At 49.2% G+C, this 24784-nt stretch overlaps 10 protein-coding genes across 10 annotated transcripts; 7 read left to right on the top strand and 3 right to left on the bottom strand.

Annotated features, from left to right (window-relative positions):
- Positions 1-109: 109 nt before the first annotated feature.
- Positions 110-1096, top strand: SCP_0504360 (hypothetical protein; the record flags this gene model as incomplete). The annotated part of the gene is made up of 4 exons (XM_027758500.1): positions 110-177; positions 230-624; positions 672-704; positions 759-1096. The coding sequence occupies 4 exons, from the start codon at positions 110-112 to the stop codon at positions 1094-1096; spliced, it is 834 nt and encodes a 277-aa protein (XP_027614301.1).
- A 404-nt stretch (positions 1097-1500) lies between these two features.
- Positions 1501-2479, top strand: SCP_0504350 (hypothetical protein; the record flags this gene model as incomplete). The annotated part of the gene is made up of 3 exons (XM_027758499.1): positions 1501-1956; positions 2042-2351; positions 2406-2479. The coding sequence occupies 3 exons, from the start codon at positions 1501-1503 to the stop codon at positions 2477-2479; spliced, it is 840 nt and encodes a 279-aa protein (XP_027614300.1).
- A 2493-nt stretch (positions 2480-4972) lies between these two features.
- SCP_0504340 (hypothetical protein) lies at positions 4973-8331 on the top strand (the record flags this gene model as incomplete). Its single annotated transcript, XM_027758498.1, has 3 exons — positions 4973-6328; positions 6387-6830; positions 7132-8331. The coding sequence occupies 3 exons, from the start codon at positions 4973-4975 to the stop codon at positions 8329-8331; spliced, it is 3000 nt and encodes a 999-aa protein (XP_027614299.1).
- Positions 8332-8828: 497 nt separating this feature from the next.
- Positions 8829-9635, top strand: SCP_0504330 (hypothetical protein; the record flags this gene model as incomplete). The annotated part of the gene is made up of 2 exons (XM_027758497.1): positions 8829-9001; positions 9053-9635. The coding sequence occupies 2 exons, from the start codon at positions 8829-8831 to the stop codon at positions 9633-9635; spliced, it is 756 nt and encodes a 251-aa protein (XP_027614298.1).
- Positions 9636-10161: 526 nt separating this feature from the next.
- SCP_0504320 (Uncharacterized protein) lies at positions 10162-11473 on the top strand (the record flags this gene model as incomplete). The annotated part of the gene is made up of 5 exons (XM_027758496.1): positions 10162-10946; positions 11008-11040; positions 11089-11176; positions 11232-11298; positions 11364-11473. The coding sequence occupies 5 exons, from the start codon at positions 10162-10164 to the stop codon at positions 11471-11473; spliced, it is 1083 nt and encodes a 360-aa protein (XP_027614297.1).
- A 216-nt stretch (positions 11474-11689) lies between these two features.
- Positions 11690-12451, bottom strand: SCP_0504310 (hypothetical protein; the record flags this gene model as incomplete). The annotated part of the gene is made up of 1 exon (XM_027758495.1): positions 11690-12451. The coding sequence occupies one exon, from the start codon at positions 12449-12451 to the stop codon at positions 11690-11692; it is 762 nt and encodes a 253-aa protein (XP_027614296.1).
- Positions 12452-12921: 470 nt separating this feature from the next.
- On the bottom strand, positions 12922-13155 carry SCP_0504300 (hypothetical protein; the record flags this gene model as incomplete). Its single annotated transcript, XM_027758494.1, has 1 exon — positions 12922-13155. The coding sequence occupies one exon, from the start codon at positions 13153-13155 to the stop codon at positions 12922-12924; it is 234 nt and encodes a 77-aa protein (XP_027614295.1).
- Positions 13156-15110: 1955 nt separating this feature from the next.
- On the top strand, positions 15111-17136 carry SCP_0504290 (hypothetical protein; the record flags this gene model as incomplete). Its single annotated transcript, XM_027758493.1, has 3 exons — positions 15111-15936; positions 15988-16883; positions 16948-17136. The coding sequence occupies 3 exons, from the start codon at positions 15111-15113 to the stop codon at positions 17134-17136; spliced, it is 1911 nt and encodes a 636-aa protein (XP_027614294.1).
- A 61-nt stretch (positions 17137-17197) lies between these two features.
- On the bottom strand, positions 17198-18792 carry SCP_0504280 (predicted protein; the record flags this gene model as incomplete). The annotated part of the gene is made up of 10 exons (XM_027758492.1): positions 17198-17539; positions 17604-17707; positions 17758-17819; positions 17872-17887; positions 17943-18022; positions 18074-18185; positions 18242-18284; positions 18347-18472; positions 18528-18670; positions 18729-18792. The coding sequence occupies 10 exons, from the start codon at positions 18790-18792 to the stop codon at positions 17198-17200; spliced, it is 1092 nt and encodes a 363-aa protein (XP_027614293.1).
- A 494-nt stretch (positions 18793-19286) lies between these two features.
- On the top strand, positions 19287-19568 carry SCP_0504270 (hypothetical protein; the record flags this gene model as incomplete). Its single annotated transcript, XM_027758491.1, has 1 exon — positions 19287-19568. The coding sequence occupies one exon, from the start codon at positions 19287-19289 to the stop codon at positions 19566-19568; it is 282 nt and encodes a 93-aa protein (XP_027614292.1).
- Between the last annotated feature and the right edge of the window lie 5216 nt (positions 19569-24784).

The raw sequence follows: 24784 nt of genomic DNA, 5'->3' as shown, positions 1-24784 counted from the left end.
ACCGAAGTGTTCCAGTCGCTGTCGAAACTCAGGCACGCCCTTTGGCAATTATCCACCGTGACCCACACTGACACTTTCTTGCAGAGAAACGCTCGCCGTGACACGTGCCATGAACAACGTGTTTGTCCTCATGCAACCCGTGTATCTCAAGAGGGCATTCCCTTCGAACATCGCCGAGTACGTCCATTTGCCCTTGCTTTTTCTGCCATACTACTAATCGACCCCAAAGACGTCTCGATCACGTCTCGATCACCACCGCACACGACATCATCAATCTCGCGACCGCAAACCCCACAGCACTCCACTTTGTCGCCATCGGAGCCTCCGACTACCTTCAGCTCAAGACGAGCACCCATCTCACGCTCTTCTCTGTCGTCGGCTCCGTTACCCACAGCGACCTGATCAGTCCGAGCGGTCGCAGCCGTCAACTCTGCGTTGCACCATCAGCACTCACCTGGCCACGTGCGGCTGCCGTCCTGGGTGCCATTCTCAACAGACGAACACTCGTCTTCCCGTCGTTCCATGCCGGCCTCTCCTTCTCGACAAGGTTGACCACCGGCACCTCAAACACTCCAACCAAGATCCGCGGCATGGCTCCCGCCACTCTGGTGAACGCACAATGCGGTACATGACGTCTCGCACTACAAAATGTTCACTAACGCACCCTGCAGGTCCACCCCCCGTGCTGCCGGCCGATCGAGATGGTAAGATCGCCCCCAACCTTCTCGCACATGTGCCCTAACTCACTCCTCCCGCAGTGCCGACTTTCGATGGGTGTAAGCCCTTCAAGTTCTCCATGTGCTCCATATCGATGCTTCCCAAAATCCACAACGATCTCTCCACAGAGTCTGCCGTCCTCCTGCTCTTCACTCTTGGGAAGTACATCAAGAGCCACCCTGAACTCGACGACGAAAACGCCGACACCACTATCTCCCTCAACATCCAATCCATCGTCCTTCTCGCCAATCCGGGATTGATGCCCCGCGGCTTCCTCGAGGACGAGCCCATGCCCCTCCTCGGAGTCTTCCGACCGAATTCCGAGCCTGACCAATACCACTCGGATGACAGCGACGACGACGATGCCTCGCTCGTCTAGTTTTTCATTGCTGTAACTATCACAAATGCCTGTACTTGTACTATACATATTGATCACACACCCTTGCTCATACAAAAACCGTGAGCACCCCGTCGGAGTCGGGGAATGGCGCGAGCGCCGCTACGATAATGATTATCGGGATCCCGAACAGGGCCTTACGAAGCAGAAAACTAAACGCAAATGGCCAACATCAGAGCGGCTTCGATGGTCCTTCCAAAGACAAGCCTCTTTTCCCTTCCCTTTTTATTCGCTACTATGCTCGATCGTTCTGTTACTCCATTGGCTTCACCAACCTAGTGCACAATACCTCGCATACAGTAAGTGCGGATGGCCTGTCTTTTCGAACCGGCATTGACCAACCTCCTTTTCCATGCCACAGACTCGAATCCCTGCCTTATACCAACATGCCCGCTGCTCTAACCGAGGAGGATGTCATCGCGCTCTGTGCCCAGAGCGGGCCCAAGACCAATCGCTGCGTGTACCCCGTCGTCAATCCGGCCTACTTCATCAAGTACGGCGGCAGTCACACCATGGGCGAAGCGCTGACGCAGAAGTACGTCTATCGCCGGACGACGGACGTCCCTAGAGCGCCGCGCATGCCCAAGGTCTATCGCGCATTTGAACGTGGTCCACGGACTTACATCGTCATGGAGTTCATCAACGCTCCAACTGTAGATGAGTACCTAGCTGAATATCCCTCTGAAGCGGAATATGTCTACCCTAGCATTGCCTCAGCACTTTCCTGGCTCCTCGACCTTCCTCTTCCCCAATATGCGGGCCTCGGTCCTGTCGGAGGTGGTCTCGCTGTGCATAAATTCTTCGGCGCCGACGATGACCTGGCCCCCTTGGAGTTCGCCGACGTGCTGTGGCTCTGCAGCGCTATGTTAATGAGGTACGCACCAATGCCCTTTCCTATTTTGAAGCTGTCATCAACACCACTGACAGGCCCTGAAGCGCACACCCGGCCGAGGTGATAAAGCGAGCGTCGACTTCGAATCCGAGGAGCGCTGCTTCTACCACTCGGACATCAGAGAGCCGAATTTCCTCTACAACCCTGAGACTGGGGAGCTCTCGCTCATTGACTTCCAGCACGTTGGTATCCTCACGACCTCGTTCGTGAGCTACGCGCTCCACGGTTCCAACGACACCTTTGTTCGTGACATGGCAGCTCGGATCACCTTCCCGAAATTGGTGCAGCTTCCGGCCATGGGCTGTGCTGCGAGCATTCTTATGCAGTTCGGTGGCTCTAACCTTGGTAAGCACGGACGGCCTTTGAGATGATCTGAAACTGACCGGTGCCGTCTTATAGGTCTAAATGAGCAAGGCCTCCCGATGTCGAGGAGACAGGATGTTCAAGACCCAGAGAATGTCGACGTTTCCTAAACGTGATGCTGACTGCAAGCAACTTTGGTGTTAGTTTTAAGCAGTTCGGACATGCGGTCTCGTTATAATTCCTTTGTACTATTGATACACGCATGCGAAGTCACCAGCGTACATGTTATTTTGATGATTGCTGTTGATGAACAACTGATGTAAACTATTCCGAAGCTACTTGAGGCTCCGGAGCAAGCGCGACATTTAACATTGACTCGAGCCTTCCCGTCGTGACGCTGTGGACTGGGCGTTGACAGCTTCGAAGCCGGGTACGGCAGGCCACTCGCCGAACTTGACGATGACGTTCCTCGTGAGTGGAGAGACTAGAGGTTTTGACGAACAGTGGGGGTCTGCGGACACGAATCGATGACATGGTCGTGCATTGTGCCGTGTGGTCTAGTGGCTCTCTGAGACAGGACCCCCGCAAATCCACTGAGAGCTCCGATACACCCATCCCCAAAAAATGGGCCACCGGAGGCAAAATGTTAGATCTCCGACCCCCGAAAATGGCGAAAAAGACATCGAAAGTTGCGTGCAAAACACCCCCGAAATGTGACCCTCCAACCTGAGGTTAGGTCCAGAACCCCCGAAAACTGAGGTTGGCTCAAGTTTCAGAGGATGGGCCTAAAGTTTAGCCATATGTGGTGGTTTGGGAGGAAAGTTCTAGTAATTTGGCTCACAAAAGCTTGGGTTTGTGCAGGAAGCGAAATTTTTGTTCCGCAGGCTGTCAAACGTAATTCTAGGTGGCCGAATGTTCGATCCCACATACCCCCGAAAACGGCCGACCTGCCGCCAGGTTGTGTGCAAACCCCCGAAACTAGGTGGTCGGCCACCCCCGAGAAATGTCGTCGCCGGGATCGGAGCTCTTAGTTGATTCGCGGGGGTCCTTCTGAGACGCCCACACCGGTCCAATACCACGGCAACATCCTACATCCCGAGGACCCCACGGTCGTTCTATGGGAAGATATCTGATTTTGCTACTAGTACTACAATTTGCAAGGAAGGCTTCGACTCTGGCAAATGAGATAACATCAACTTCGATGCGTAGTGGGACACAGCGAACACTTTTTCCCGCTCGAATGCGCTCCATACTGCATCGGCTTCTGGATGTCGTGCCCGCAAGCCCAGCCTCGTACTTCATGTATATGACGCGACTACTCCGCAGTGCCCTAGGCACTGCCAAGTTGTTTTGAAAGCTGTTCACATTGAAATTTGAAATCGTTGTCCGTTGAACGTTGAACGTTGAGCGCTTAGATGAGGAGATTAGATGAGCTGTAACCGTGACACCGTTGCAATATTATTGCTGTTTTCAGAAGTCTTGTCGCGTGGCCAAATACACACAAATTTCCGCTTGAGCGACCTCTAACTTCGAACGCAGATATCTCCTCAACGGCTGGGCCGTTTCTCTCGATTCTTGCATTTTCGGACTCTCCTCGACAGCACGCAGGGCATGGTACCAACAGATATACCCTTTCTCCGCTATCTCTGTCCGCTGTTTTCAGCAGCTTCCTTCTGGCTCAGAAGTGAGTTTGTCATTGTTGGATGGGTCGGAGAACATTGGAAGGTGGTGGAGACCCTCTGGTAGTATGGTAGGCAAGGCAGGGATATGCATTTGTGGCCTGAGAGAGTCTGGATTGTATGTGATTTATCTCAGACTGCATAGCACATATCAGGGGGTTACAGAACTCATGCTACTGTCAAAGATTACAGTGTATTTTGTGTATAGACTACATATAGGATTCATGTGTGCATCAGGGATGAAGGATGACAGTGCTGAAGATGGGAAATAATGGATTCAAGGGCTTGAGTATCATACCAACTGCAGCACAATCCCACCATCCTGAGTGCCTTCTACCATCTGCTGCTTGCTTAAAACCATCCAGATATCAACATAAAATATGTAAGACATGAAAAATGCAAACTGGGGAATGTTTTTGACCATCTGGTAATGGGGTCCTAGTGCTGTGATCACAGATCGTATCCCACAGTGAGAATCAGGGCATGCTTACCTTTAAATTGCATACCATGCCCTCTCTATGATCCTAAGAAGTCCTCTCAGAACAATTTCTCCAGTACTGGGACTGTCTGCCGTACGCGAAGTCGGTTCTGAGCTAGTGCGACGACCACCAGATCCGCGAGTATTGAACAGTCCGAATATGTATGTTTCTTGATACCATGCCCTGCGCGCTGACGAGGAGAGTCCGAAAATGCAAGAATCGAGAGAAACGGCCCAGCCGTTGAGGAGATATCTGCGTTCGAAGTTAGAGGTCGCTCGGGCGGAAATTTGTGTGTATTTGGCCGCGCGACAAGACTTCTGAAAAGTGGAGTTTGGCTTAGTAGCGAGCTCGCGAGCGCTAAGTCAAACTAGTGCTTACTAAGCGAGAGGCTGAAGGCGGAGGAATAGGCGCTGTAAGCGCCAGTCTGTTCCTCCTGCACCTACAGCCTCTCACTCGTTTTCATTCTGGTGTTTCCACACGCACGATCTCCGCCGATCTGTAACAAATGCCATCCCAAGAACCTCCCCCGAGCGTTGGCGGTAAGGATTTGTCTTCGTTCCTTCCCGATGAGTCTGGATCAGGTGGAGGCACCGCGAGCCTGCCCAACCCGGCCCAGATAGCTTTGTTTCAGGAAAACCGGGAGCGGCAGGCCCGGAACGCGGCTAGGGCAGTACGTAGACAGGGCGGAGAAGATGGCGTCAGTGATGACGAGGAGCTGGGAATGTTGGATGGATCAGATGGCACATCTCCGGGTCAGTTAGACTCCCAGGAACCGTCGGCAATGCCTGCAGGCGTGCCTTCGCGGCACAGGACACCGGAGAGCAACACCGATGATATGCAGTTGCTTCGGGATGTTATGAAAATGACTCCGAATACTCGGGGCATCGCCCTAAAACTGTGGAATGCGGGTGTTGAGAAGCGGAGCGGTGCTGGCACTCGGACAGAGGCCGTAGGGAATGGTGGCAAGAGCAGTGAGAATGCACTGATCACCATAGATTCCGAGAGCAAGGCCGATCTCTTCGCGGGCCGAGTTATCGAGATGCCCCAGGAACTTCCTGCACTCCTAAGGAACGGGTTCCATCTCCCTCTGTCCATGTGCACTTCCGAGGTGATGACCAAGATGCACAAGCACCCGGAACAGGTCCAGTATCGCAAGATGCACGATGGGAAGGGGATCAAGAGGGCTCTAATTGACATTGCACAGTGGCCCGACGAACAGGCTATGGGACCCGAGGAATGGCGCGATGCTTGGCGCAATTACTTCGAAATTCTGCCAGGTGTATGCGACGGCGAGATTGTCAAGCGCTTCTCGGAACACCACATGTGGTTATCTGAGCAGAGCGACTTCAAAAGGATCTTTCCGGTAATCCTTGCATTCGATATCGATGTACGTCGCGGTTATTTCCTCACAAAGAAAACCTTCGTTGTCGGCTCGAAGAGCTACAATGACCACTTTCTCAAAATCCGCCTGGAGCATATCGAAAAGGGTTCTCGATGCGCGCTTCCTATTCCCGCGGGCCCTATTGTCGGTTCGTCTCAAACCCCCTATCGCACGCCGTCACATTCCCCCGATTCACGTCGCCCGCGCCGCGATGGTGCGGCAGATTCCACTGCCAAGCCCTTTCGTGAAGGCAGAGCATCTGCGTCCACGAGCATGCTCTGCCTCATCTGCGGTGAGAGTGGACATCGGGCCAGTCAGTGCGGGCGATCAACCATGTCGAACGGCAACCCCGCATTCACCGTCTGGGAAAATAAGAAGCTGCTCGCCATCTCCACACGTGCGGAGATCTGCCTCACATGGAATGTCCAACATGGCCGCATGCCTTGTCGAGGTATGTACTGTCCTGGAACCGGTGGGCACGTCTGCTCCTTCTGCGGTTCCGACGGTCATGCCGCTGTGACTAAGCGGTGCCTCGGAGCGTGAACGCATTATCACACCATACGATGCTGAGGCCTTCGAGTACACTCTTCGCATGCTCGGCCTGTTCCAGCGCTACCCTCTCTTGCCACAAAAATTACATTACGGTTTCCCAATTGGTGACTTTAATCCTCTTCTTCGCACTTTTGCTCCTCCAAACCATTCCTCTGGCGCTGAACATATCGATTTCATCCGCCAATATATTTCCGAGCAGGTTTCTCTTGGCCGCATGACTGGCCCGTATTCGCAGGCTCAGGTAGAGCATATTTTGGGCTCTTTCTTCGTATCTTCCCCACTTGCTGTTGTCCCAAAGGCCGGTTCGAAAAAATTCCGTCTTGTGCAAAACTGCTCTTATCAGGACGAATTCGGAGTCTCCGTCAACAGTCAGATCAACTCTGATGATTTTCCCACCAAATGGGGCACTGCAGCCGAGGTGGCAGAAATCGTGAGTCCCTCTTCAATATCTTCCCAGTCGATGCCCGGTGCGCAGGAGGCTGCTCCGCTGAGATCATTGCCCGGTACGCGGGAGATCTCTGCGCTCGATCATTGCCCGGTTCGCGGGAGATCATTATTCTTTGGTCATTGCCTGGCACGCGGGAGATCACTGTTCACGGTCATTGCCCAGTGCACGGGAGACCGCTGTCTACTCGATTCATGCCCGGTGCGCGGGATATCAACTTGTTATCGCTTGCACATGCAGACTCGGAACATGTCCACTGCCGCAAACGCTAACTCCTGCTTGCCAGATCGCTAACGCACCTGCTGGTGCGCAAGCTGCGTGCCTCGATATTGACTCCGCATTCCGCAATCTGCCTATCAAACCTGCGCACAAGCCTTTCCTTGTTATCCAGTGTGATCCGGGTGATTTTTATGTCGATCACGTCCTCCCTTTTGGAGTCTCATCTGGGACTGGCGTGCAAGGCGAGCCGATGGACGCCATCGTAGACATTCTCGATGCAAATGATATCAGGCCTTCGCGCAAGTGGGTTGATGACCTCATCACCTTTCGCTTTCCCACCAACCAATGCAGCATCTCTGGCGCATATGAGTACGCACTTGGATTAGCTGATATCTTCCGCATCACTGATCCATTGGGCGTCCCCTGGCATCGGACCAAGTACTCCGACTATGCATCCTGTGCGATATACAGCGGTTTCCTGTGGGACCTTGGCCAGCGATCGGTCGCCCTGCCCGAGGAGAAGCGCGCGAAATACCTGGCAAAACTCACTGCATTCATCGCCACTGTCGAGCGCGGGCGGGTGTTACAACGTGACGCCATGTCCATCAATGGCACACTTTCCCATATCACATTCGTCTACCCGCACGGCCGTGCCTTCCTCACTAATCTCTGCAGTTTCATTGCTGCCTTCACCAATCGCTATGCCCCCCGGTTCGCACCAAGTTCTGTCCTCTCGGACATGAAGTGGTGGCTCCACATCCTCAACGTGCCAAACATCACTCGTTCACTCACACCCCGTGGTCCGCTGCAGGATCTTGGCATCTGGGTTGATGCCTCCTCCTCCTGGGGCATCGGAATCATCATATCCGGTGAGTGGAGTGCATGGCGATGGCGGGGAGAGGCCGATGCATGGAAGGGTGATGGTCGTGACATCGGATGGGCTGAGATGGTGGCCGTCGAGCTCGCTGTTCGAACGATAGAAGCACTCGGCCATCGTGATGCGACTATTCTTGTTCACGGCGACAACAAGGGCGTCGAGGGCGCATTTGCTCGCGGTCGCAGCCGCAATCATCAGGTCAACACCTCCATCCGTCGTACAGAGGTCATCGCCATGTCTCTCAATATTCTCTTCATCATACGCTATGTGAACACCAAGGACAACTTGGCGGACTCGGTCTCTCGCGGTGACCCGAATCCCTCGATGTCGCATCGTCAGCTCTCCTTCCAGCTCCCTGCTGAGCTCGCAGCCTTTCTCACTGATGTATAACACGACCTCATCGCTTCCTGCGCTTGCACATGCGAGCGCGTCGACCCGGTGTGACGGGTCTGATGCTGCCCAGGCTGGGGTAGCGCAGATCAGCCCGTCATCGCGAACACTGGCTCGGCGAAAACCTAGAAAGCCTCATTCTGAAAACCAAATTGTCCCCTCTCTTTTCCGTCCTCACGTTCTTGCACGTGATCGCCTTGCGCTCTGGACCACGCCACATGCGGTTCACTTTCGTTCCTCTCTATCTGCACAGACCTCCTCGGCAACTTCGGTACATCTTTTTAATGTCATGCTCACTTCTCTTGACCCTGGCACTCGGAAGAATTACGGTGCAGGGCTGCTGCGCTTTACCCAGTTTTGTGATTGCCTTGCAATCTCCGAAGACCTTCGCATGCCTGCGGCGGAGCCGCTCCTAGCCGCTTTTGTTGCGCAGTGGAGCGGGCGCGTGGCTCTCTTTCTGGCATGCACTGCATGGCGCCCCATGGCAAGGTGCAAAAATGCTCCGGGTAACTTGTTCAGCTATTTCCAAGTCTGCCCCAGCCTCGAAAGAGAAGCGGGCGCCCGTCACGGTCGAGCACCTGTACGCATTACGTGCCAACCTTGACCTCTCCGACTCGTTCGATGCCGCGGTATATGCGGTAGCATGTGTCGCGTTTTGGTGCTGTCGTCGGTACGCACGCGCCGTCTGGTCACTCCTTGTTCTTCCGCTGATGTTCTACAGGCTTGGCGAGCTGGTCATTCCTTCTGTGGGCGCGTTCGACCCTGTGAAGCACGTCGCGCGCTCGGCTTCCGTTGCATATCGCACGCTACCGGGAGGCACGCAGTACGCTGTCTTCCATGTGCCCTGGACCAAAACGACTAAGCAACTCGGCGCCGACATCATTGCCACCGAATTCGGCGACCCAAGCTCTGCCGTCGTTGCCCTGCGCCACCATCTGCAGGCGAATGCCCGTGTCCCCGCGCATGCTCCCTTCTTCGCGTTCGAAACGAGCGACACGGCGGGTTGGGCGCCGATGACCCGCGACTGGTTCCTCAATCGCGCCAATGCGGCCTGGGCAGCAGCCGGCTTTGAGCACCTCACAGGACACTGCTTTCGCATCGGAGGAGCGACCGAGCTTCTGCTTCGCGGTACCCATCCGGATGTGGTCGCGACGCAGGGTAGCTGGAAATCACGCGCTTTTCTCGAGTATTGGCGGAAAATTGAGTCTATTTTACCTCTCTTCATCTCGCGGTCGTTTACTTCTTCTCGTTTGCAACTGGCTTCCACTGCTATGGACTCTTTCAGGAAGAAGTACTCTCTGTAGTCTACCATACTTGCAACTGTAGTTTTGCTCTCGCTGTAATGCTTCTCCACTGCTGTCATGTTGTCTATGCTGTAATGCATGTTGTCATTCTGATCTGATCTCTCGCTGCGGAACGCTAGCCCTGGGTTGGGGAAGTCGGCGGGCTCACGTTGAGCCACGACTGTTGTGGGCTGCGCTCCTTGGGTGGTTAGCCGTGTTCTCAACGACTTTCCGCCGCTTCACGCTCGAGTTGGATTCCGCGAATCTCTCCGCTCAGGCTCCCTCGCATTTCGCCCCTCCGCTGCCGGTCGCCCGCTGACTTCTCGGGCCGTCGCAGTGCCGTGAGGCGCCTATTGCAGCCTGCTCCGAGCTTGAGCCGCCGCCGGAATCCACCTCTCCCCAACCCGCAAGACTAGCACTCTACATTGCACGGCGAACGTGCTATCTTAGTGAGCCGTGCATGCTCCACTCCGTAGCCCAGCTATCAAGCACTTAGGAAGCCAGCAATAATTCGACTCATTGCCGCCACTTCTGCCACGACTCGCATATGGTCGGACCAGCACCTACCTCACCCCAAACGTATCTGCAAATTATCGGCGCCTGTGACAATTTCAGAGTCTCGGGGACGAGTACCAACGCTAGCAATGAACATCTTACGCCATGGCATCTCACACCCGAGCCCTTCTCCCCTGCCATTGGCCTCCTTCGACCTGTGGTGCTCTCCCAGCTTCGGGCGGAGAATGCACGCGGGCAACCGGTTTGGGAGTTTAGCACGCATGGTGGGCAAGCCACAGTGAGCTTTGCTACCTGGATCCGTACGTCGGCTCAGCGGACGCGTGTGATGAAGGAGATGTGCGAGCGGTGGCGGGACGAGGACTTATGGACTGATATCATAGGGCCGAAGAAGTGGCGTGGCGAGCTGTACCCTGTGTATCGTAACCCGTTTGGCGCACACGACTCGCCTGCGAAAGACGAGGATGCACTTGACACTTCTGGGGCTATGACCGGCGACACGGCGAAAAACTACGCGTTCATGATGGAGCGGGCAGCGTGCGCTCTATTTGGCGTCGTCACATACGGCGTACACATGACTATCTACGAGGATGATGTCGATGCTGACGGGGCTCGTTCCTGCAAGATCTGGGTCCCAACCCGCTCTCGGACGAAACAGACTTGGCCAGGGTATCTCGATAACAGTGTTGCAGGGGGTATACCGTGCGGACTCGGTGCGTTCGAGTCCCTTGTGAAGGAGTCCATGGAAGAGGCGAGCATTGAAGAGAACGTGGTGAGGAAGTACGTTCGATCAGTTGGGAGCGTGAGCTATTTCTTTCGGTGTATATCGTGGCGTTCTATCCTAGTGGAGTCTAGGGATGGTAATATTGTCGCTTGACAGAACCGATGCAGGATGGTTGCAGCCTGAGGTCGAGTAAGTGCGGTATTTATGCTCTTGTTATTGAGCCTGATGACAGTCAAGATACGTCTACGATCTACGCGTACCCCCTGGCGTAGACCCCGCTCCGTTCCAACCTAAGCCTCTGGATGGAGAGGTGGAATTATTTGAGGTCAGCTCACCATCTTTACACATCAGCTGTCATCTTTATTAGATCAACCATGTAGCTACTTCCACTGGACGAGGTGATCACTCGCATGCGCTCAGGTCTTTTCAAGCGAAACTGTGCTCTAGGTGAGCTCTACACTTTGTCGTTACCAGGATGTCGATTAATCTGGGTGATACGACCGCGATCCCAGTTCTAGTAGAGTTCATGATCCGCCACGGATATCTCACCCTCGAGGCAGAACCGGAATTTCTAGAAATTATAACGCGTTTACATGGGAGGTTCGACTACGATAAGTGGTGACAATATCGCCAATTCGAAAAGCTCTCGAGGTGTAGAAGAACGTGCATAGATTTTTCAAAGATGAATAGAGCACGGTGTACGACATCACTTGTTTACACAGAATTCAACCTCGTTTGATTTGGATTTTAATGTAATTTTCTTCCAAGATGAGCATGTGTAGGTATGATGGTTGGATGTGCGAGGCAAGCTCGCTGTCTAAGAGTTATGCCGGAATGCTTATACGCCGAGATATACAATTAGGTCGTCGTATCGCGGGTCGTTCGCCTGCACCGGCGACTGTGGCTGCGGCGTGGCACGAATGGGAATATGGATGCTGATGGCTAGGCCCACCAGGGACTTAGGACTGCATGGGATGCACAAGTCAGGCGTGAACGGCTTTGACAAGAGACGCGGTGCACCAGGCACTTCTGCGTTGCTTTCGAGTGATGTGGTCCGGATGAGGAGAGCCGACTCCGAATGATGGTTATGAGGATTGGACTGGATGTGGGACTCATCCGCATCGATAAACGGTGTTGATGGTGCCGACTCGATGAACGCAGTTCTGCGGGTCAGGCGCGGAGCGACGTTACTGGGAAGACCCAGCCCCAGCCCGAAGTACTTGCGCTCCTGCACCTCGCCAGCAGGTGACGTGGAGCGCGAAATGCGGGAGGAAGTCCTGCGCCGCTTCCTGCTTACTTTCTCGCTCTCACAGCCCGCCTCGTATCCATCATCCTCGTCCTCGGTGTCATCGCGTTTATGTTTGTTGGCCAGGTGCTCAGAACGACTGCGATCCTGGTGGGGCGTCGTCTGTCGAATCCGCGGGTAAAGGATGGTCTCCTCCGGCATAGGAGGGCGAATATCGCTGGAGGTAATGTCGCGTGTACTTGGAAAAATATACGCAAGAGGTATAGGGAGACGGTAATCGCTGGGCACTGTACAAGGGAGGGTGGGTGATTCCAGACCAGCTGAAAGGGTAGACACCAAGGTGTTAGAAGACATGATGGACACAGGTACGGACGAGGACAAGTGAAGAGATATGGTCCATCACAGCAGGAAGGGCACACCTTTTATGCATTTTGGGAAAGGTCATCCGCCATTTGAGCCTATCCCTTCATCCGCGCATATCCGTGTGGCCGAAATGACGGATAACAGTGGAGGCTCCACTGTTATCCGTCATTTCGATTACATGGATGTAGGGACATGCGGAAACTCCTCCTTCCCGTCGGGCCTACGTTGGAATTCGAACTAGTCATAATTGCAATGGTTGCCGACGGTTGCCGACGGGCGGTACCATAGTCGGTTCGTCGGGACCCATATATGGCCACGTTGATTTTAGTTTCGACCGACTGACTGTGCGGGCATCATAGAGCTTTCATGAAAGAACACATTGCTGTACCGGGGAGACGCCAACAAAAAATTGGTGGGAGATGCGAAAGACGAAAAGGAATCGTGCATCATATTATTGTTGCCTAGATGCGACGATCCATATCTTCAGCGGACTCGCGTCGCACACACGCGGTGTTGATATGGTAGACACCGAGAGATAACCCATCCTTCCACCCAAGTTCTAACGATTCCGGTAGATGATCCAAATCGAGATGTGGAAAGACACGCTTCCGCATTGAGAAACATGAAGATTGCGGCACCGGTATATCCTGAAGTGCATAAGGTGGGGTGACGAGAAAAGTAGTGCCGTTCGACATGGTGAGAGCGGGAGCAAGTAGATTTTGGATCAGAACATCTGACGGTGCACCAGATAGATCTGTCAAGGAGAATGTCCCTGCAAGGACGTCTGCACATTTGTAGAGTATCCTTAATCAATCCCCATTTTTGCTCAGCAGAATTAATATCACACAGTACCTTTTCCTTCGATACTCAGCAGGTGCCTCGGCGGCATGTATGTCTTCCAGTAGAACACACTGACCGCTAGTACGTCGGCTGAAGGGTTTGCACGTAGCTCGCTTATCTGGTCATGCAGATAGAAGAGCGAAGGGACAACTCCGCCTTGATGAAGTACGCCAAACAGGAGACCCAACACTACATTCCAAATAACCCAAGCTGTCTACAGGCAGATATTAACGTCGTCTAGAGATTTTGAGAACGGCGGCTTACCCAAAATAATTTCCCAGCACGCTCGATTCGACCGCCCTGCACGGCTAGTAAAATGAAGGGCACGAGAAGTGGAGTAAGGAAACGAGGCTCTTGGTGCGGTTGAATGGACAGGATGGCCATTGACACGGTGACAATGTACAAAGATGCTATCGGATTCTCAGTACACCCTTCCGAGCGAAGAATCGCATCAGCCTACTCTTCTTGACTACTTGAACAACACCTGCATCTGCCTTGTCTTTTCTTTTCAGACTCCCGAGAATTTCAGCGCCAGAGATGACGCCATAGTACAACAACCCAGGGCCGACTATCATTGGCAAGTTAACTGCGATATGCAACCATCTGGGATGCAGACCGTGTTCCGCCAGATTTTCATGAGACAAATTATACAGCAAGAAGTTGAGGGGTGTCAGAATCAATGTGGAGACGTCGCCACGAAAGTAGACGGTGTCAAGTACAGTGAAAGCGGAAGTAGTCCCTATGGCTACCAGCAGGGGAAGTGATATCAACCGAGCCCAAGTCCAGATCGAGAATTTAGGGGTGCTCCCGAAAGCTTTATTGACTGTCCACTTAATGGTCTCTATAGCAATCGGAAGCGCGAAAGCTATGAAGGTCAGCCTAGTGAACACACCCAAGACGAGAAGGGCTGCCATAAAAGTCAGGTAGAGTGTGCGTCCTCCATTCTGTAGAGGTTTGCATTGAGTAAAGTAAAAAGTTCTGCGGGAGGCAGCAAAAGCTTGCCTCTTGACCGGATTGAGACCCTGAACTTCGTGTGGTCATCAGATCCTGAAGAATGACAAGAGAGAGAGCAACAAGGACTGCCTCGATGGAGTTGGAGAATGGTCGGATCTGAAAGGTGTGTATAGTATATGACGAAGCAAGGAGGACCATAGCAGTAAGACGTTGTCTTCCGGCGGGTACCAAGCGGTATAAGCAGTAGTCTGCTGTGTCGTGAATAACAAGGTCGTGCGAATACAGTAGCAACGTACCCAGGATGGATGAGAGTAGTAGGAACGCGGCTCTCTCGACGGAGAAAATCAACCGCGGAGAGGGCTGTTCACCTGTCTCGGGGTTAGTGTGTTTCTGTGCGTATCGACTTCAGCTAACCTTGCGATGCAAAGCGGAGAAGTTCATAAGGAAGACCAGTAGTTAAAAAGGCAGGAATTATTGATCTGCAAGGTGCGGCGGAATCCCACTCCCAGGTCCGCACAGCGTGGAGCTCAAATATCTGTCCTGAGGGTGCACGAGGATCAGTGATTGTTGTTCTTAGCAGTGACCGGAAAGTATCAACCTGCCATAACTTCTCCATTCTGAAAGAACTCATCCGGATGAATATAGCCTGATCCACCGAGACTAGAACAGCATCGGAGAACGAGGAGAGCACAATACGTATGTTTCCAACCGCTGCCAGACATATCGACTTGACTTGACTTGTCAAGTTGGCAATCTTCGAGTTAAGGCGCCTATTTACTGATCGGTGGCGGGCGACCTCGCGCTGGCCACCTTCGACTTGAATCTAACCTCAACACCACTCTCGACGACTTCGACGATGAGCTCTGACTCTGTACGTGGCGAAACGCACATAGACAAGGGCAAAGCAAGGGCAGCCGAGCCTGAACCTACTGAAGGCACTCCTCTCTTAGGCTCGGCTTCCGCCCCATACACTTCTCGAGACGACCTTGACAGCACACCGAGGCCGCGACGGCTGTGGTCGAGATTGGTCACAGTGTTCCTCATCTCTCTTTCGCTCTGTGTTCTAGCTTTTCTGCTCGTTATTGTGGTAGCATACTCTTACCGTTCTCGTGCGTCAGATATCTCGCCGGACGAAATTCTACAGCATGCCCTCGTGGTAAAAGGCCCCAGCCGAGTAGACGTTTTGAACACAACCGGTGATGGTGGGGTATGGGTGAACGTTCATTGCAAGCTGGGTTTGGACGCAGGGGAGGTAGCAGGTGTTAACACAGCTGCGGGAGACAATTTCGTGCAAGGCCTGTGGAAATCCGTCGGGCGGTGGGGTATTCGACAGCTTGATCGAGTCACCGTCGACCTCACCGAAATTGGGGTATTCCCGGAGAGCGACCCGTCACAATCTCTCACCACAATTACTCTCCCCTCCCTTGAAATACCTTTAACTGCGAATCCACCACCAGATACCACTTGGTTGACGGAAATGATCATTCCTGTGCTTATTCAACCAACGAAGGATATATCTGTCGTCATGCGCTTCTTGCGGGACAGTTGGAGAGACAGCAGAATTGCTGTGCGGACAGTTGTGGCGCAAGCGTTCGTGCAAGGTGGTGGTCTACAAGACAGCGGATGGCGACGGAACATGCAGATCCTACGGTCAGATATCCGTGCTGTGGTACACATACAGAGTGTGTTTGCCCTACCTTTCCTTACCCGCTTCTCTGAGTGACGCTGCGTAGTCCCCGCATTACCAGGATTGCCACCACCGGGGCACAATAATCCATTCCCCACGCTTTCCGAGCTCGTCACCCTGCAACGTTTCTCGATCACTTCGGCCAACGACACACTTTCTGTCGACGCAACAGCTACAGTAGTCGATCCTGTTCCGGTGCCATTTGCATTCAATTTTACTGTGCCGGCAATGCCTTTTGTTATCTCTCTTCCATTTGTCAATGCTTCTACGGTCTCCACGTCGGTCCGGGTTGCTACCGTTAACACTCAACCATTTACGCTCACTCATCCCAACGTTACAGTGGGCATCAATGGTACCGTACTTCCACTGTCCACAGACGCCTCAGCCACAGTGTCTGCATTCCTTGGGAACTACATCTCAGGACGAGATTCGGACATCGTATTGTCCACACCGCTGATTCACAACCTGACTTTGGAGGCGAAGTTCCCCGCTGCCCATCCGAAGCCGCAGATTCTGCGGAACGTCACTATCAAAGACATGAAAATCAAGGCCATCGGTTCTGGAATGTACGCCAGTGGCATTGTTTTTGCAAGAGTTGTCCAGCCCAGAGGCATGAACGTCGGATTGGACGTCGTGCGCGTCTTCCCCGATGTGCTGGTATATGATGGCGAGGTTCCCGACGATAGTTCGGTCTTATCCGTTGGAGCCCGAGAACCTGCTCACTACGTAGAAGGCGAACCGCCCGAAGTGCCTCTTCCCGACCCGCTTCCGCAGCGCGCGTTCGCGCATATCAGACCAGAAGATTGGCTGCCTTCCACGAGCAAACCCGCTGAGAGCGGGGACGAAGAAGGGTCTGCGGTTGCTGTCTCCGCCACGATCGTTGATGTACCCCTGGAAGTACTTCCTGGACGCGAGCGCGAATTTAGCAACTTTGTTAGCAAGGTAAATCCTCAGATTTGATCATGGCGATTCGTTCATCACTGAGCGTCCCGCGGCATTACCCCAGGTTATTTTTGGGTCTCAGGGAGCCGTGGCTGGCATCCAAGGACTTGCTGCAGTGGCATTGCATGTGCAGGGACTGCCGTTTCGCAGTGGGCGGAATGGCGAGATGGAGCTGATGGGTCTTCCGTTCAAAGGTACCGTGCGTATCGGGAAGAGGAGCATGTTCAATGACAATGCTGCAAATATGGACTGAACTAAGTGACATCTCTCATTTGTAGTTATAGATATACAGATTGATTTTTATGACCGTTGGATCAGTTGTAATGCTTCACGACAACCCCGCCGATAATCTCTTCCTCCACGCCGTTGCCCTTGTCCCGCAGCTCGGTCTGGCCATACGCGCTCGTCCGTCCCTTCCGCCATTGCTCCGTGGTCGGGGCGTCTGCATCGGGGACACGTCGAATTATACCGTGCTTCTGAAGCACAGGGCTCTCCGCGTACGGGATCAGCTTCACGTCGTCATTTGGCATGACGAAGTAGAATACGCCAACCCGGGTGTAGCCACGCTGGTCGGCGGGCGGCTGAATGACGCGGTGGATGGTAGCTTTGTAGAACCCGCCAGAAAGGAACTCCATCATGTCTCCTGCGTTGATCACCTGCAGAACGCCGCAAACTCAGCAATCCAGTAAAAACACACCGAATAGTAACAAGGTTGCTTACAATGGCGTTGTCTACATGCCTTATCCAGCGCCACTTACCATCCGGAGAAAGAATCTGGAGTGCAGTCACCGGTTGACTCCACAAAATCGTCACACTTCCGAAGTCTGCGTTGTGAGACCTGAGTAGCGCCTAACAGTGGTGAGAGGTGGCATACCTGTGTGTCCCTTCAACCACACGTTCTTAGTTTTGGTCTCCTCATCTTCGGAACGAGGGTAACTGAGCATAGAAGTTGTGATTTGCACTCGAGTACAGAAGAAGAAAGACCCACTATTTCATGTATCGCACTGACGTTCATGTTATCATCAGTAAAATGATTAAGATTAGTGCGGGGACTATTACCATATGTTTCCCCCACAGCGGAGAATCCATGATTGTTCACGAAGGTATCCTCAGGAAGCTCCAATCCTAGTGCGAAGAGTCTCATGTGAAGGAACTCAGAACACGATGACATGTTGAAGAAAAATGTATACCTGAGAATAGGATGGAGGACATCGTGATGATTGAATCGAGCGAACGCGTCAATCTCTGGAAGAAGAGGGCGGAGAGCTTTGGGATGTTGCTTCTCGGTGACATCGCGGTTGACTAGTAATCAGAAGGTTTATAACGTATAAGACAGACGGAAGATCGTAAAAGCTTACTGTTGTAATGCTCCACTTGGTCGTAGACCCCACCATCTATGTGCTTTGGTGACAAATTAGGAACTTAAATATCCCACTGAACGTCGATGACTTGAAGTATCTCACCCAGTAGTTTCGCAGCTTGTATCCTTGGTATGATCCAGTTGCTTTGATGTTACCTGCATACGTACGCTTCTCCTCATCGCTAACGAGAGAGAACGGAACGTCGGCGATGTCGAAGGCACGATCGGTCTGGATACGTTTGAAATATAGCGAGTTGTATTGCAAACACACGTTTAAATCTTACCTGCGCCTGTGTGTATCCATGATTGATGACATAGAAGAACCCTTGGGCGGTCATTGCATCGCGAACCTGCACAGCAAGCTTTGCGCGACCCTCCGGCGTGTCGGCCTTAGACAGATCGATGACCGCTAGATCCGCATACTCCACTAAAGAGTGTTTCCTGTAAGCACGAAATGGGGGGCTTGAAGGATGGATCAGACTCACGCGCCTCCTTTGTCGGAGGGGCTGGGACATAATGGGGAATCGAAGGCAAGATGGTGCTGGGCATCTGCGCGAGTACTAGACAAGATTATCTGGCAACTCGTCCAATGCAACTATATGTATCCGAGCGTCGTGCTCGTTGAAGTTCCTGATAAGCACGCAATCCTCCTGAGACATTACGACTGAGATAGCCTAGGGAACTCTTGAGGAGTCGCATACGCCCATTATCTCGAGCAGAAAAGGCACGATGATGAGAGTGTGGCATTTAATGAGCAATATTCGACTATTCCCGCTACCTTTGGTAGTGGGTCTTGCTGGATCTTTCGTCACGCAGGGGCCCCGCCAAAAAGTGTCAGTTTTGGAGGTCCTGCCCTAAACTATACAAAACTTTGTAACGTCTACAAAATCCTTCGTAAGATTTACTAAGTGTGGGATGCTTCGTAATCTTGACTAAGCGTCCGAATTTTTCGCCGCGCACCCTCCACGTCGACTCTGCGCATTGCTCGCATTGTCCGCATCTGTCGCCAACTCTCTGCTCGCTCATATTCGTTGCACTGCAAAATGCCTTCGTTCTCACTTCTCGGCGATTATCTTGGAATTCCCGCCTACATTCTGTTTGATTCTTCGGTGGAAAAGTCGGCGCTGTCATCGACGTTCGCGACCAATAACAATGTTCCGCGCACGGTTGCATCCATTCACCACAGTGTCGCTGAGCTCTCTGCTTCCGGTCCCGTTATGATCCCTGCAATTGGTGGATGGTATCATTCATGTCTTCCTCTTGTGGTCACCCATCTGCCCCGCTATGACGTATTGCTCGGTTCCGACTGGTTTGAAGCATGCTGACCTCAGTGGACGGCGTCGGGGTTACAACCCCCTGTGGATGTTGGAAGTTGTTTGCCGCATGGACATACATGGAGTCCTTCCCCCCAAGTTTCACAAGGTATGCTCTATCTGTGATATGTGATGAATTGGAGCTCAACGGGTTACATGACAGTTGCAGATTCATCCCGGCTTTTGTTGTCTACCAGTGCTGATGATTGTGATAATATACCCAATGCAGTTAAAATATTACCTGTTAAAAATATATCATCTTCATCACATGTATGTCCTGTGAACTTATCCTCTGTTGTTGACACAATACTTTGTCCTGAGAATATCATTGTTGGTGAGAGTCTGAGTGATGCAATGTTGAGTCTCTTAATTTCGCACAGTATTGGTGTCGAAAATCTTTCAGTACGTGAGAGTCATGAGGTGCTGTTGAATCACTTATTGAATGGTGTGTGTGCTGAATGCCATGATAGCCAGTGGTCAAACATTGCACAGCATGGCATGCGATTATCCTGTCATGATATTGCAGGAACATGTACATCTAGTGTTCGCCTGGCATATGAAATTTGTAAAGTGGTGGACAATTGCATACATCATTCTACACTGTCTCTGGACATTCTTCGGTTAGTCTGTTCGAGTGTTGGGATTATTGTACCTTCTGGATATAATAGACCACGATGCTATTTAATGGAACAATTTCAGTCTCAGACGCAGTGTCTACAATACACTTCTATAACTTCAATTGACACAGTCTTTGAAGGCTTTGAAACATTACATAAGCATAAATTATGTATGATTGCTGCTTCATATGGTATTGCCTATGAATCTCAGTGGAGTCTCGAACAGATTCGTTGCAGTATTATGCAACATATTTCTGGTGGTAATTGCTTATCTGAAAATAACAGTGATCCAAAACCTGATGCTTGCTTTCAGTTTCTGAATGAATGTCCATCAAATTCAAATGTGGATTTGCAAATTTCAATTCTTTCCTCTGCTGTGCATCGTCTTCCATGAAATTCTTTAAGACGAATTCTGACAGTGCACAATGTTGAATACAGCCATGATGATGGTGTAAGTAAGTTGAGAAAACATTTGCAGAGCTTTATACATGTGCTGCGAAAAGGAAAAAGAAAAGAACAAGCACAAAAACGTCAGAAAAATTGCAGAGAACAGCAAAATATACATCATGATAGTGTTTTACAGCAAATTCGTTCAATGTGGCCTCAATTAGTATCTCCACAATTAAAGGAACATTTGATTAAATTGTTTCGTCATGCAACATCAAAAGATGTCCTTAGTACTTCAGTATGTTCAGCTTGTGCGGAGTGTACATTATCAAGCAAATGTGAAACACTCTCTTTATCAGATTTTGATATAAATATTCTTAAGCGACCTGACTTTAATAATGTCGATTTGTGCGATAATTCCTGGTTAGATATGTCTTGCACATTACCTCAATTTCCATATCAAAGTGGTTCACTTAAACACATTTTAGTTGATCCAAATGGTGTTGTAATGAATGGAAATGACGCTGTATGTTTGAAATTGTGTAGAAAATGCTTCTTGTCTTTAAGTCGCAATCAAATTCCTTCGCTTGCACTTTGTAATTGAACATGGTTAGGTCCTGTTTCAAAAGAATTACAAGATTTAACAGTAGTTGAAGAAGCTATGATTGCTAGATGTCGAGCTAAATGTTGGGTTATACAATTAAAAGAGGAAAATCAGAATTTAATATTGCCCAACAGTCAGCGTGGTGTAAAAGGTCATATTATAATATATCCCCAACATCCTGAAAATATTGCTGAAATTCTACCTCCACCTCTTGAGGATATTGTAACTCCAATATGTGTAATTTTTGTAGGATCTTCATTGCCAAGTGCAGAATGGTTGCGAGAAAAAGCAAAACCGCTTATTGTGCGACGTGAAAAAGTTCGAAATGCCTTACTTTGGTTAAAACAACATAATATGCATTATAAAGACATTAAAATTGATCAGGAATCATTAAATAGTTTGGCAGAGCAACAGATTCTTCCTTTTAAAGTTGAACATGTACTTCCTGATGAATCACATGAATTATTAACTTCTCGATATGATACGCATACTGCATTATGCAATGAACTTGCACCTTCTTCTGTTGACCGTTGTGAATCCCTCTTTCAGAATGTTGTTGTAACTGATGTTGATGCAAATGCACCTGCAAATGAAATTAGAGCTGCTGCAGTTCGACATTTAAAGCAAAACAATGGTAGTTATCTTCAAATCCCTCATGATCCTAAGCCTATGAATGAATTTTTCAATCCAAATTTGTTTCCCTTGATGTATCCTACTTTATACCCATATAGTGTTGGTGGATTTGAAGATCTGAAGTGTTCATCAAGTATATCACTTATTGAACACACATGGCATTTATTCTCACTTTGTGACTGTCGATTTCAAGAACACTATTCATTTTTATTTAGTGTATTCAATATTATTCAACATCGCCAGATTCTTTTACATTCTAGTATTAAAGTGAAGCGATCACAATTTGACTCTGTTGCAAATGACTTTGCAAGCATATCGAGTGATGTAGTACATCGTGTATGTCAGTGTATTTCTGAAGGTGACTATACAACAGCATATAATGAAGATGAGTGCAAGGTGCTCAAACTTATGAAGGAAGTTAAAGTTATAACTTCACATGTTCCAGGATCTGCTGCTGCTCGAATTAATATGCGTAATGAAATGCGAGCTTTAATGATGGAGTTAGGACTTCCCAGTTTTTATATTACAATAAATCCTGCTGATGTTTTTAATCCTGTTGTAAAATTTCTAGCTGGAGCTGACATAGATGTTGATCAACTACTACCAGAACAGGTTCCTGATTTTTGGGAGCAGTCAATATTAATAGCTCGTAATCCTGCAATTGCAGCAAAATTTTTTAATATTTATATGAAATGTTTTATATCAACTGTTCTAGCATATGATCCAAAACATGTTAATTTACAAGGTGGCATTTTAGGATTGGTGAAAGGATATTATGGTTGTGTTGAAGCACAAGGTAGAGGCACTTTACATTGTCATATGTTAATATGGGTTGAAGGAGGCTTAAATCCAAATGAAATTAGAAATAAAATTGTTCAAGATCATGATCTTGAATTTAAGCAATGCTTACTATCTTTTCTTGATGACTGCATATGTAATAAAATACCACCACCTTCTCCAGATTTTGTTCAGACTGATTTATTAAAGGCACATCCCTGTAGTATTAGAGGTATCGATTGTAATCTACCAGATGAACAGCGTCAGATGGCACATCAACAAGATTTACGTAATCTTGTATGTTGTTGTCAAAAACATTCACATTCAAAAACATGTTTCAAATATTGGAAAGGTCCTCCTGCACCCAAAGAGTGTCGCTTTGATCTTGATGAAAAAAATACAACAATAGAAAGTACTATTGATGAGGAGACTGGTGATATAAAATTGCGTCACTTGGATGGCATGGTAAATAACTTTAATGCAACCATATTAGAATGTGTACGTTGCAATATGGATATTAAATTCATTGGATCAGGGGAGTCTGCAAAGGCTGTCTTATTTTATATTACAGATTATATTACTAAAAGTCAAATGAATGCACATGTTTCATACTCTGCACTGAAACTTGCCATTAAAAAACTAGGTGAATTTAATCCTAATGACGATAATATTACTGTGCGTGCTAAGAGACTACTGCAAAAATGCTCTTTTGAGATTATTTCTCATCAAGAATTGTCCGCGCAGCAAGTAAGTTCATATCTTCAGCAGTTGGAAGATCACTTTACAAGCCATGAATATTGTAAGCTATACTGGACAACTGTAGAAAGTATGATTGAACGTGAAGATCCAAGTCCTGAGTGTTATCATACAATGCATCCAGATTGTAACCCACAATCATCTAGCGAAGATACACAATATGCTTTTAGATATGATGATGAACCTGATACTCAGTTGAATTAAGAAAATACGGATTTAGATAATGAAGATATACCTAATACTGAGTATGTTACAGCTAGTCTTAATATTCCTACAAATATAGATGTTGACAATAATGATGAAGTGACTATTACTTCAGGTAAACAGGGTAACATTATTCCACGTGCAAGCCAAATTACCGACTATATTATGCGTGGAGATACTTTTAAAAATATTTCACTATGGGATTATGTTGCACAAGTAGATAAAGTGTCTAAATATTCTTCCACCAGACAAAAGAAGGATAATATTGATATTGATAATAATGATCTCTCTAATGACTCTGAGACTGAGTCACATGAGGCTATAACTAATGATAATACAGATTCAGATATAAATATATCTTAGCATTTTAAAGATATGTCTGCTGAAGATTTACTGTCTTATAATAAACATACTCAACCACGTGATTTTCTGCATTCTCAGCATTTAGAATCAGAGAAAAAATTTCTTCGACTGCGACGACCAAATAACAGATTTGTACCAGTGCCTATTGGTCCTGCGCTTCCAAGACGAGATCGTGAAGAACTATATTCACGTTATTGTAGACTAATGCTAATCTTTTTTAAACCATGGTATAATGCACGTCAACTCAGACAGCATGGTGAAACTTGGATACATGCATTTCAATCATTTTTAAAGACCTGCTCTGTTCATATTCAAAAAATAATGGACAACATGCAAATTCCACATGAATGCAAGATAGTCGTGATGATCATTTCAAGAAAAGACGTATGCAAACACATAATAGGAAAGACAATATTAATTCAGAATTAATGAGTGGTAGTTTTACAACTGATGACTTCATTGGTGATACAGTACAAGATGAAATATTGCAACACTTTGAAATTATTGAATCATCGACTACAACACACAATCTCCAATCAAATGTTGCAATTGCAGAATGTCTTTCTAATATGTATACATCTGGAATATATGGCAATGTAAATCATACACAACAAGATACAAATAATAATTTAACAGTGTCAGATTATTCACAGCAAGAGTTTATTCAGTGTTTGAATAATGAAACTTCTTTCACACTTGAAGAAGAATGGCGAACTGCATATGATGAACGCAAAGAGGCTTGGAAATCCAATCTATCACAAACTCAAAATACACAGTCTATCTTTAGTTCTGAAGTAACTGAGAATTCACCCACTATATCTATAAATGATGGTTCTATATTTAGAACAAGTGACTTGGAAAATGTGCCAAATATTCCTATAATTCAT

Source organism: Sparassis crispa (genome assembly GCF_003851025.1).
Source record: "Sparassis crispa DNA, contig_000004F, whole genome shotgun sequence".
Taxonomy (NCBI): domain Eukaryota; kingdom Fungi; phylum Basidiomycota; class Agaricomycetes; order Polyporales; family Sparassidaceae; genus Sparassis; species Sparassis crispa.
Note: the sequence above shows the minus strand (reverse complement) of the source record. Positions and strands in the feature narration are given on the sequence as shown.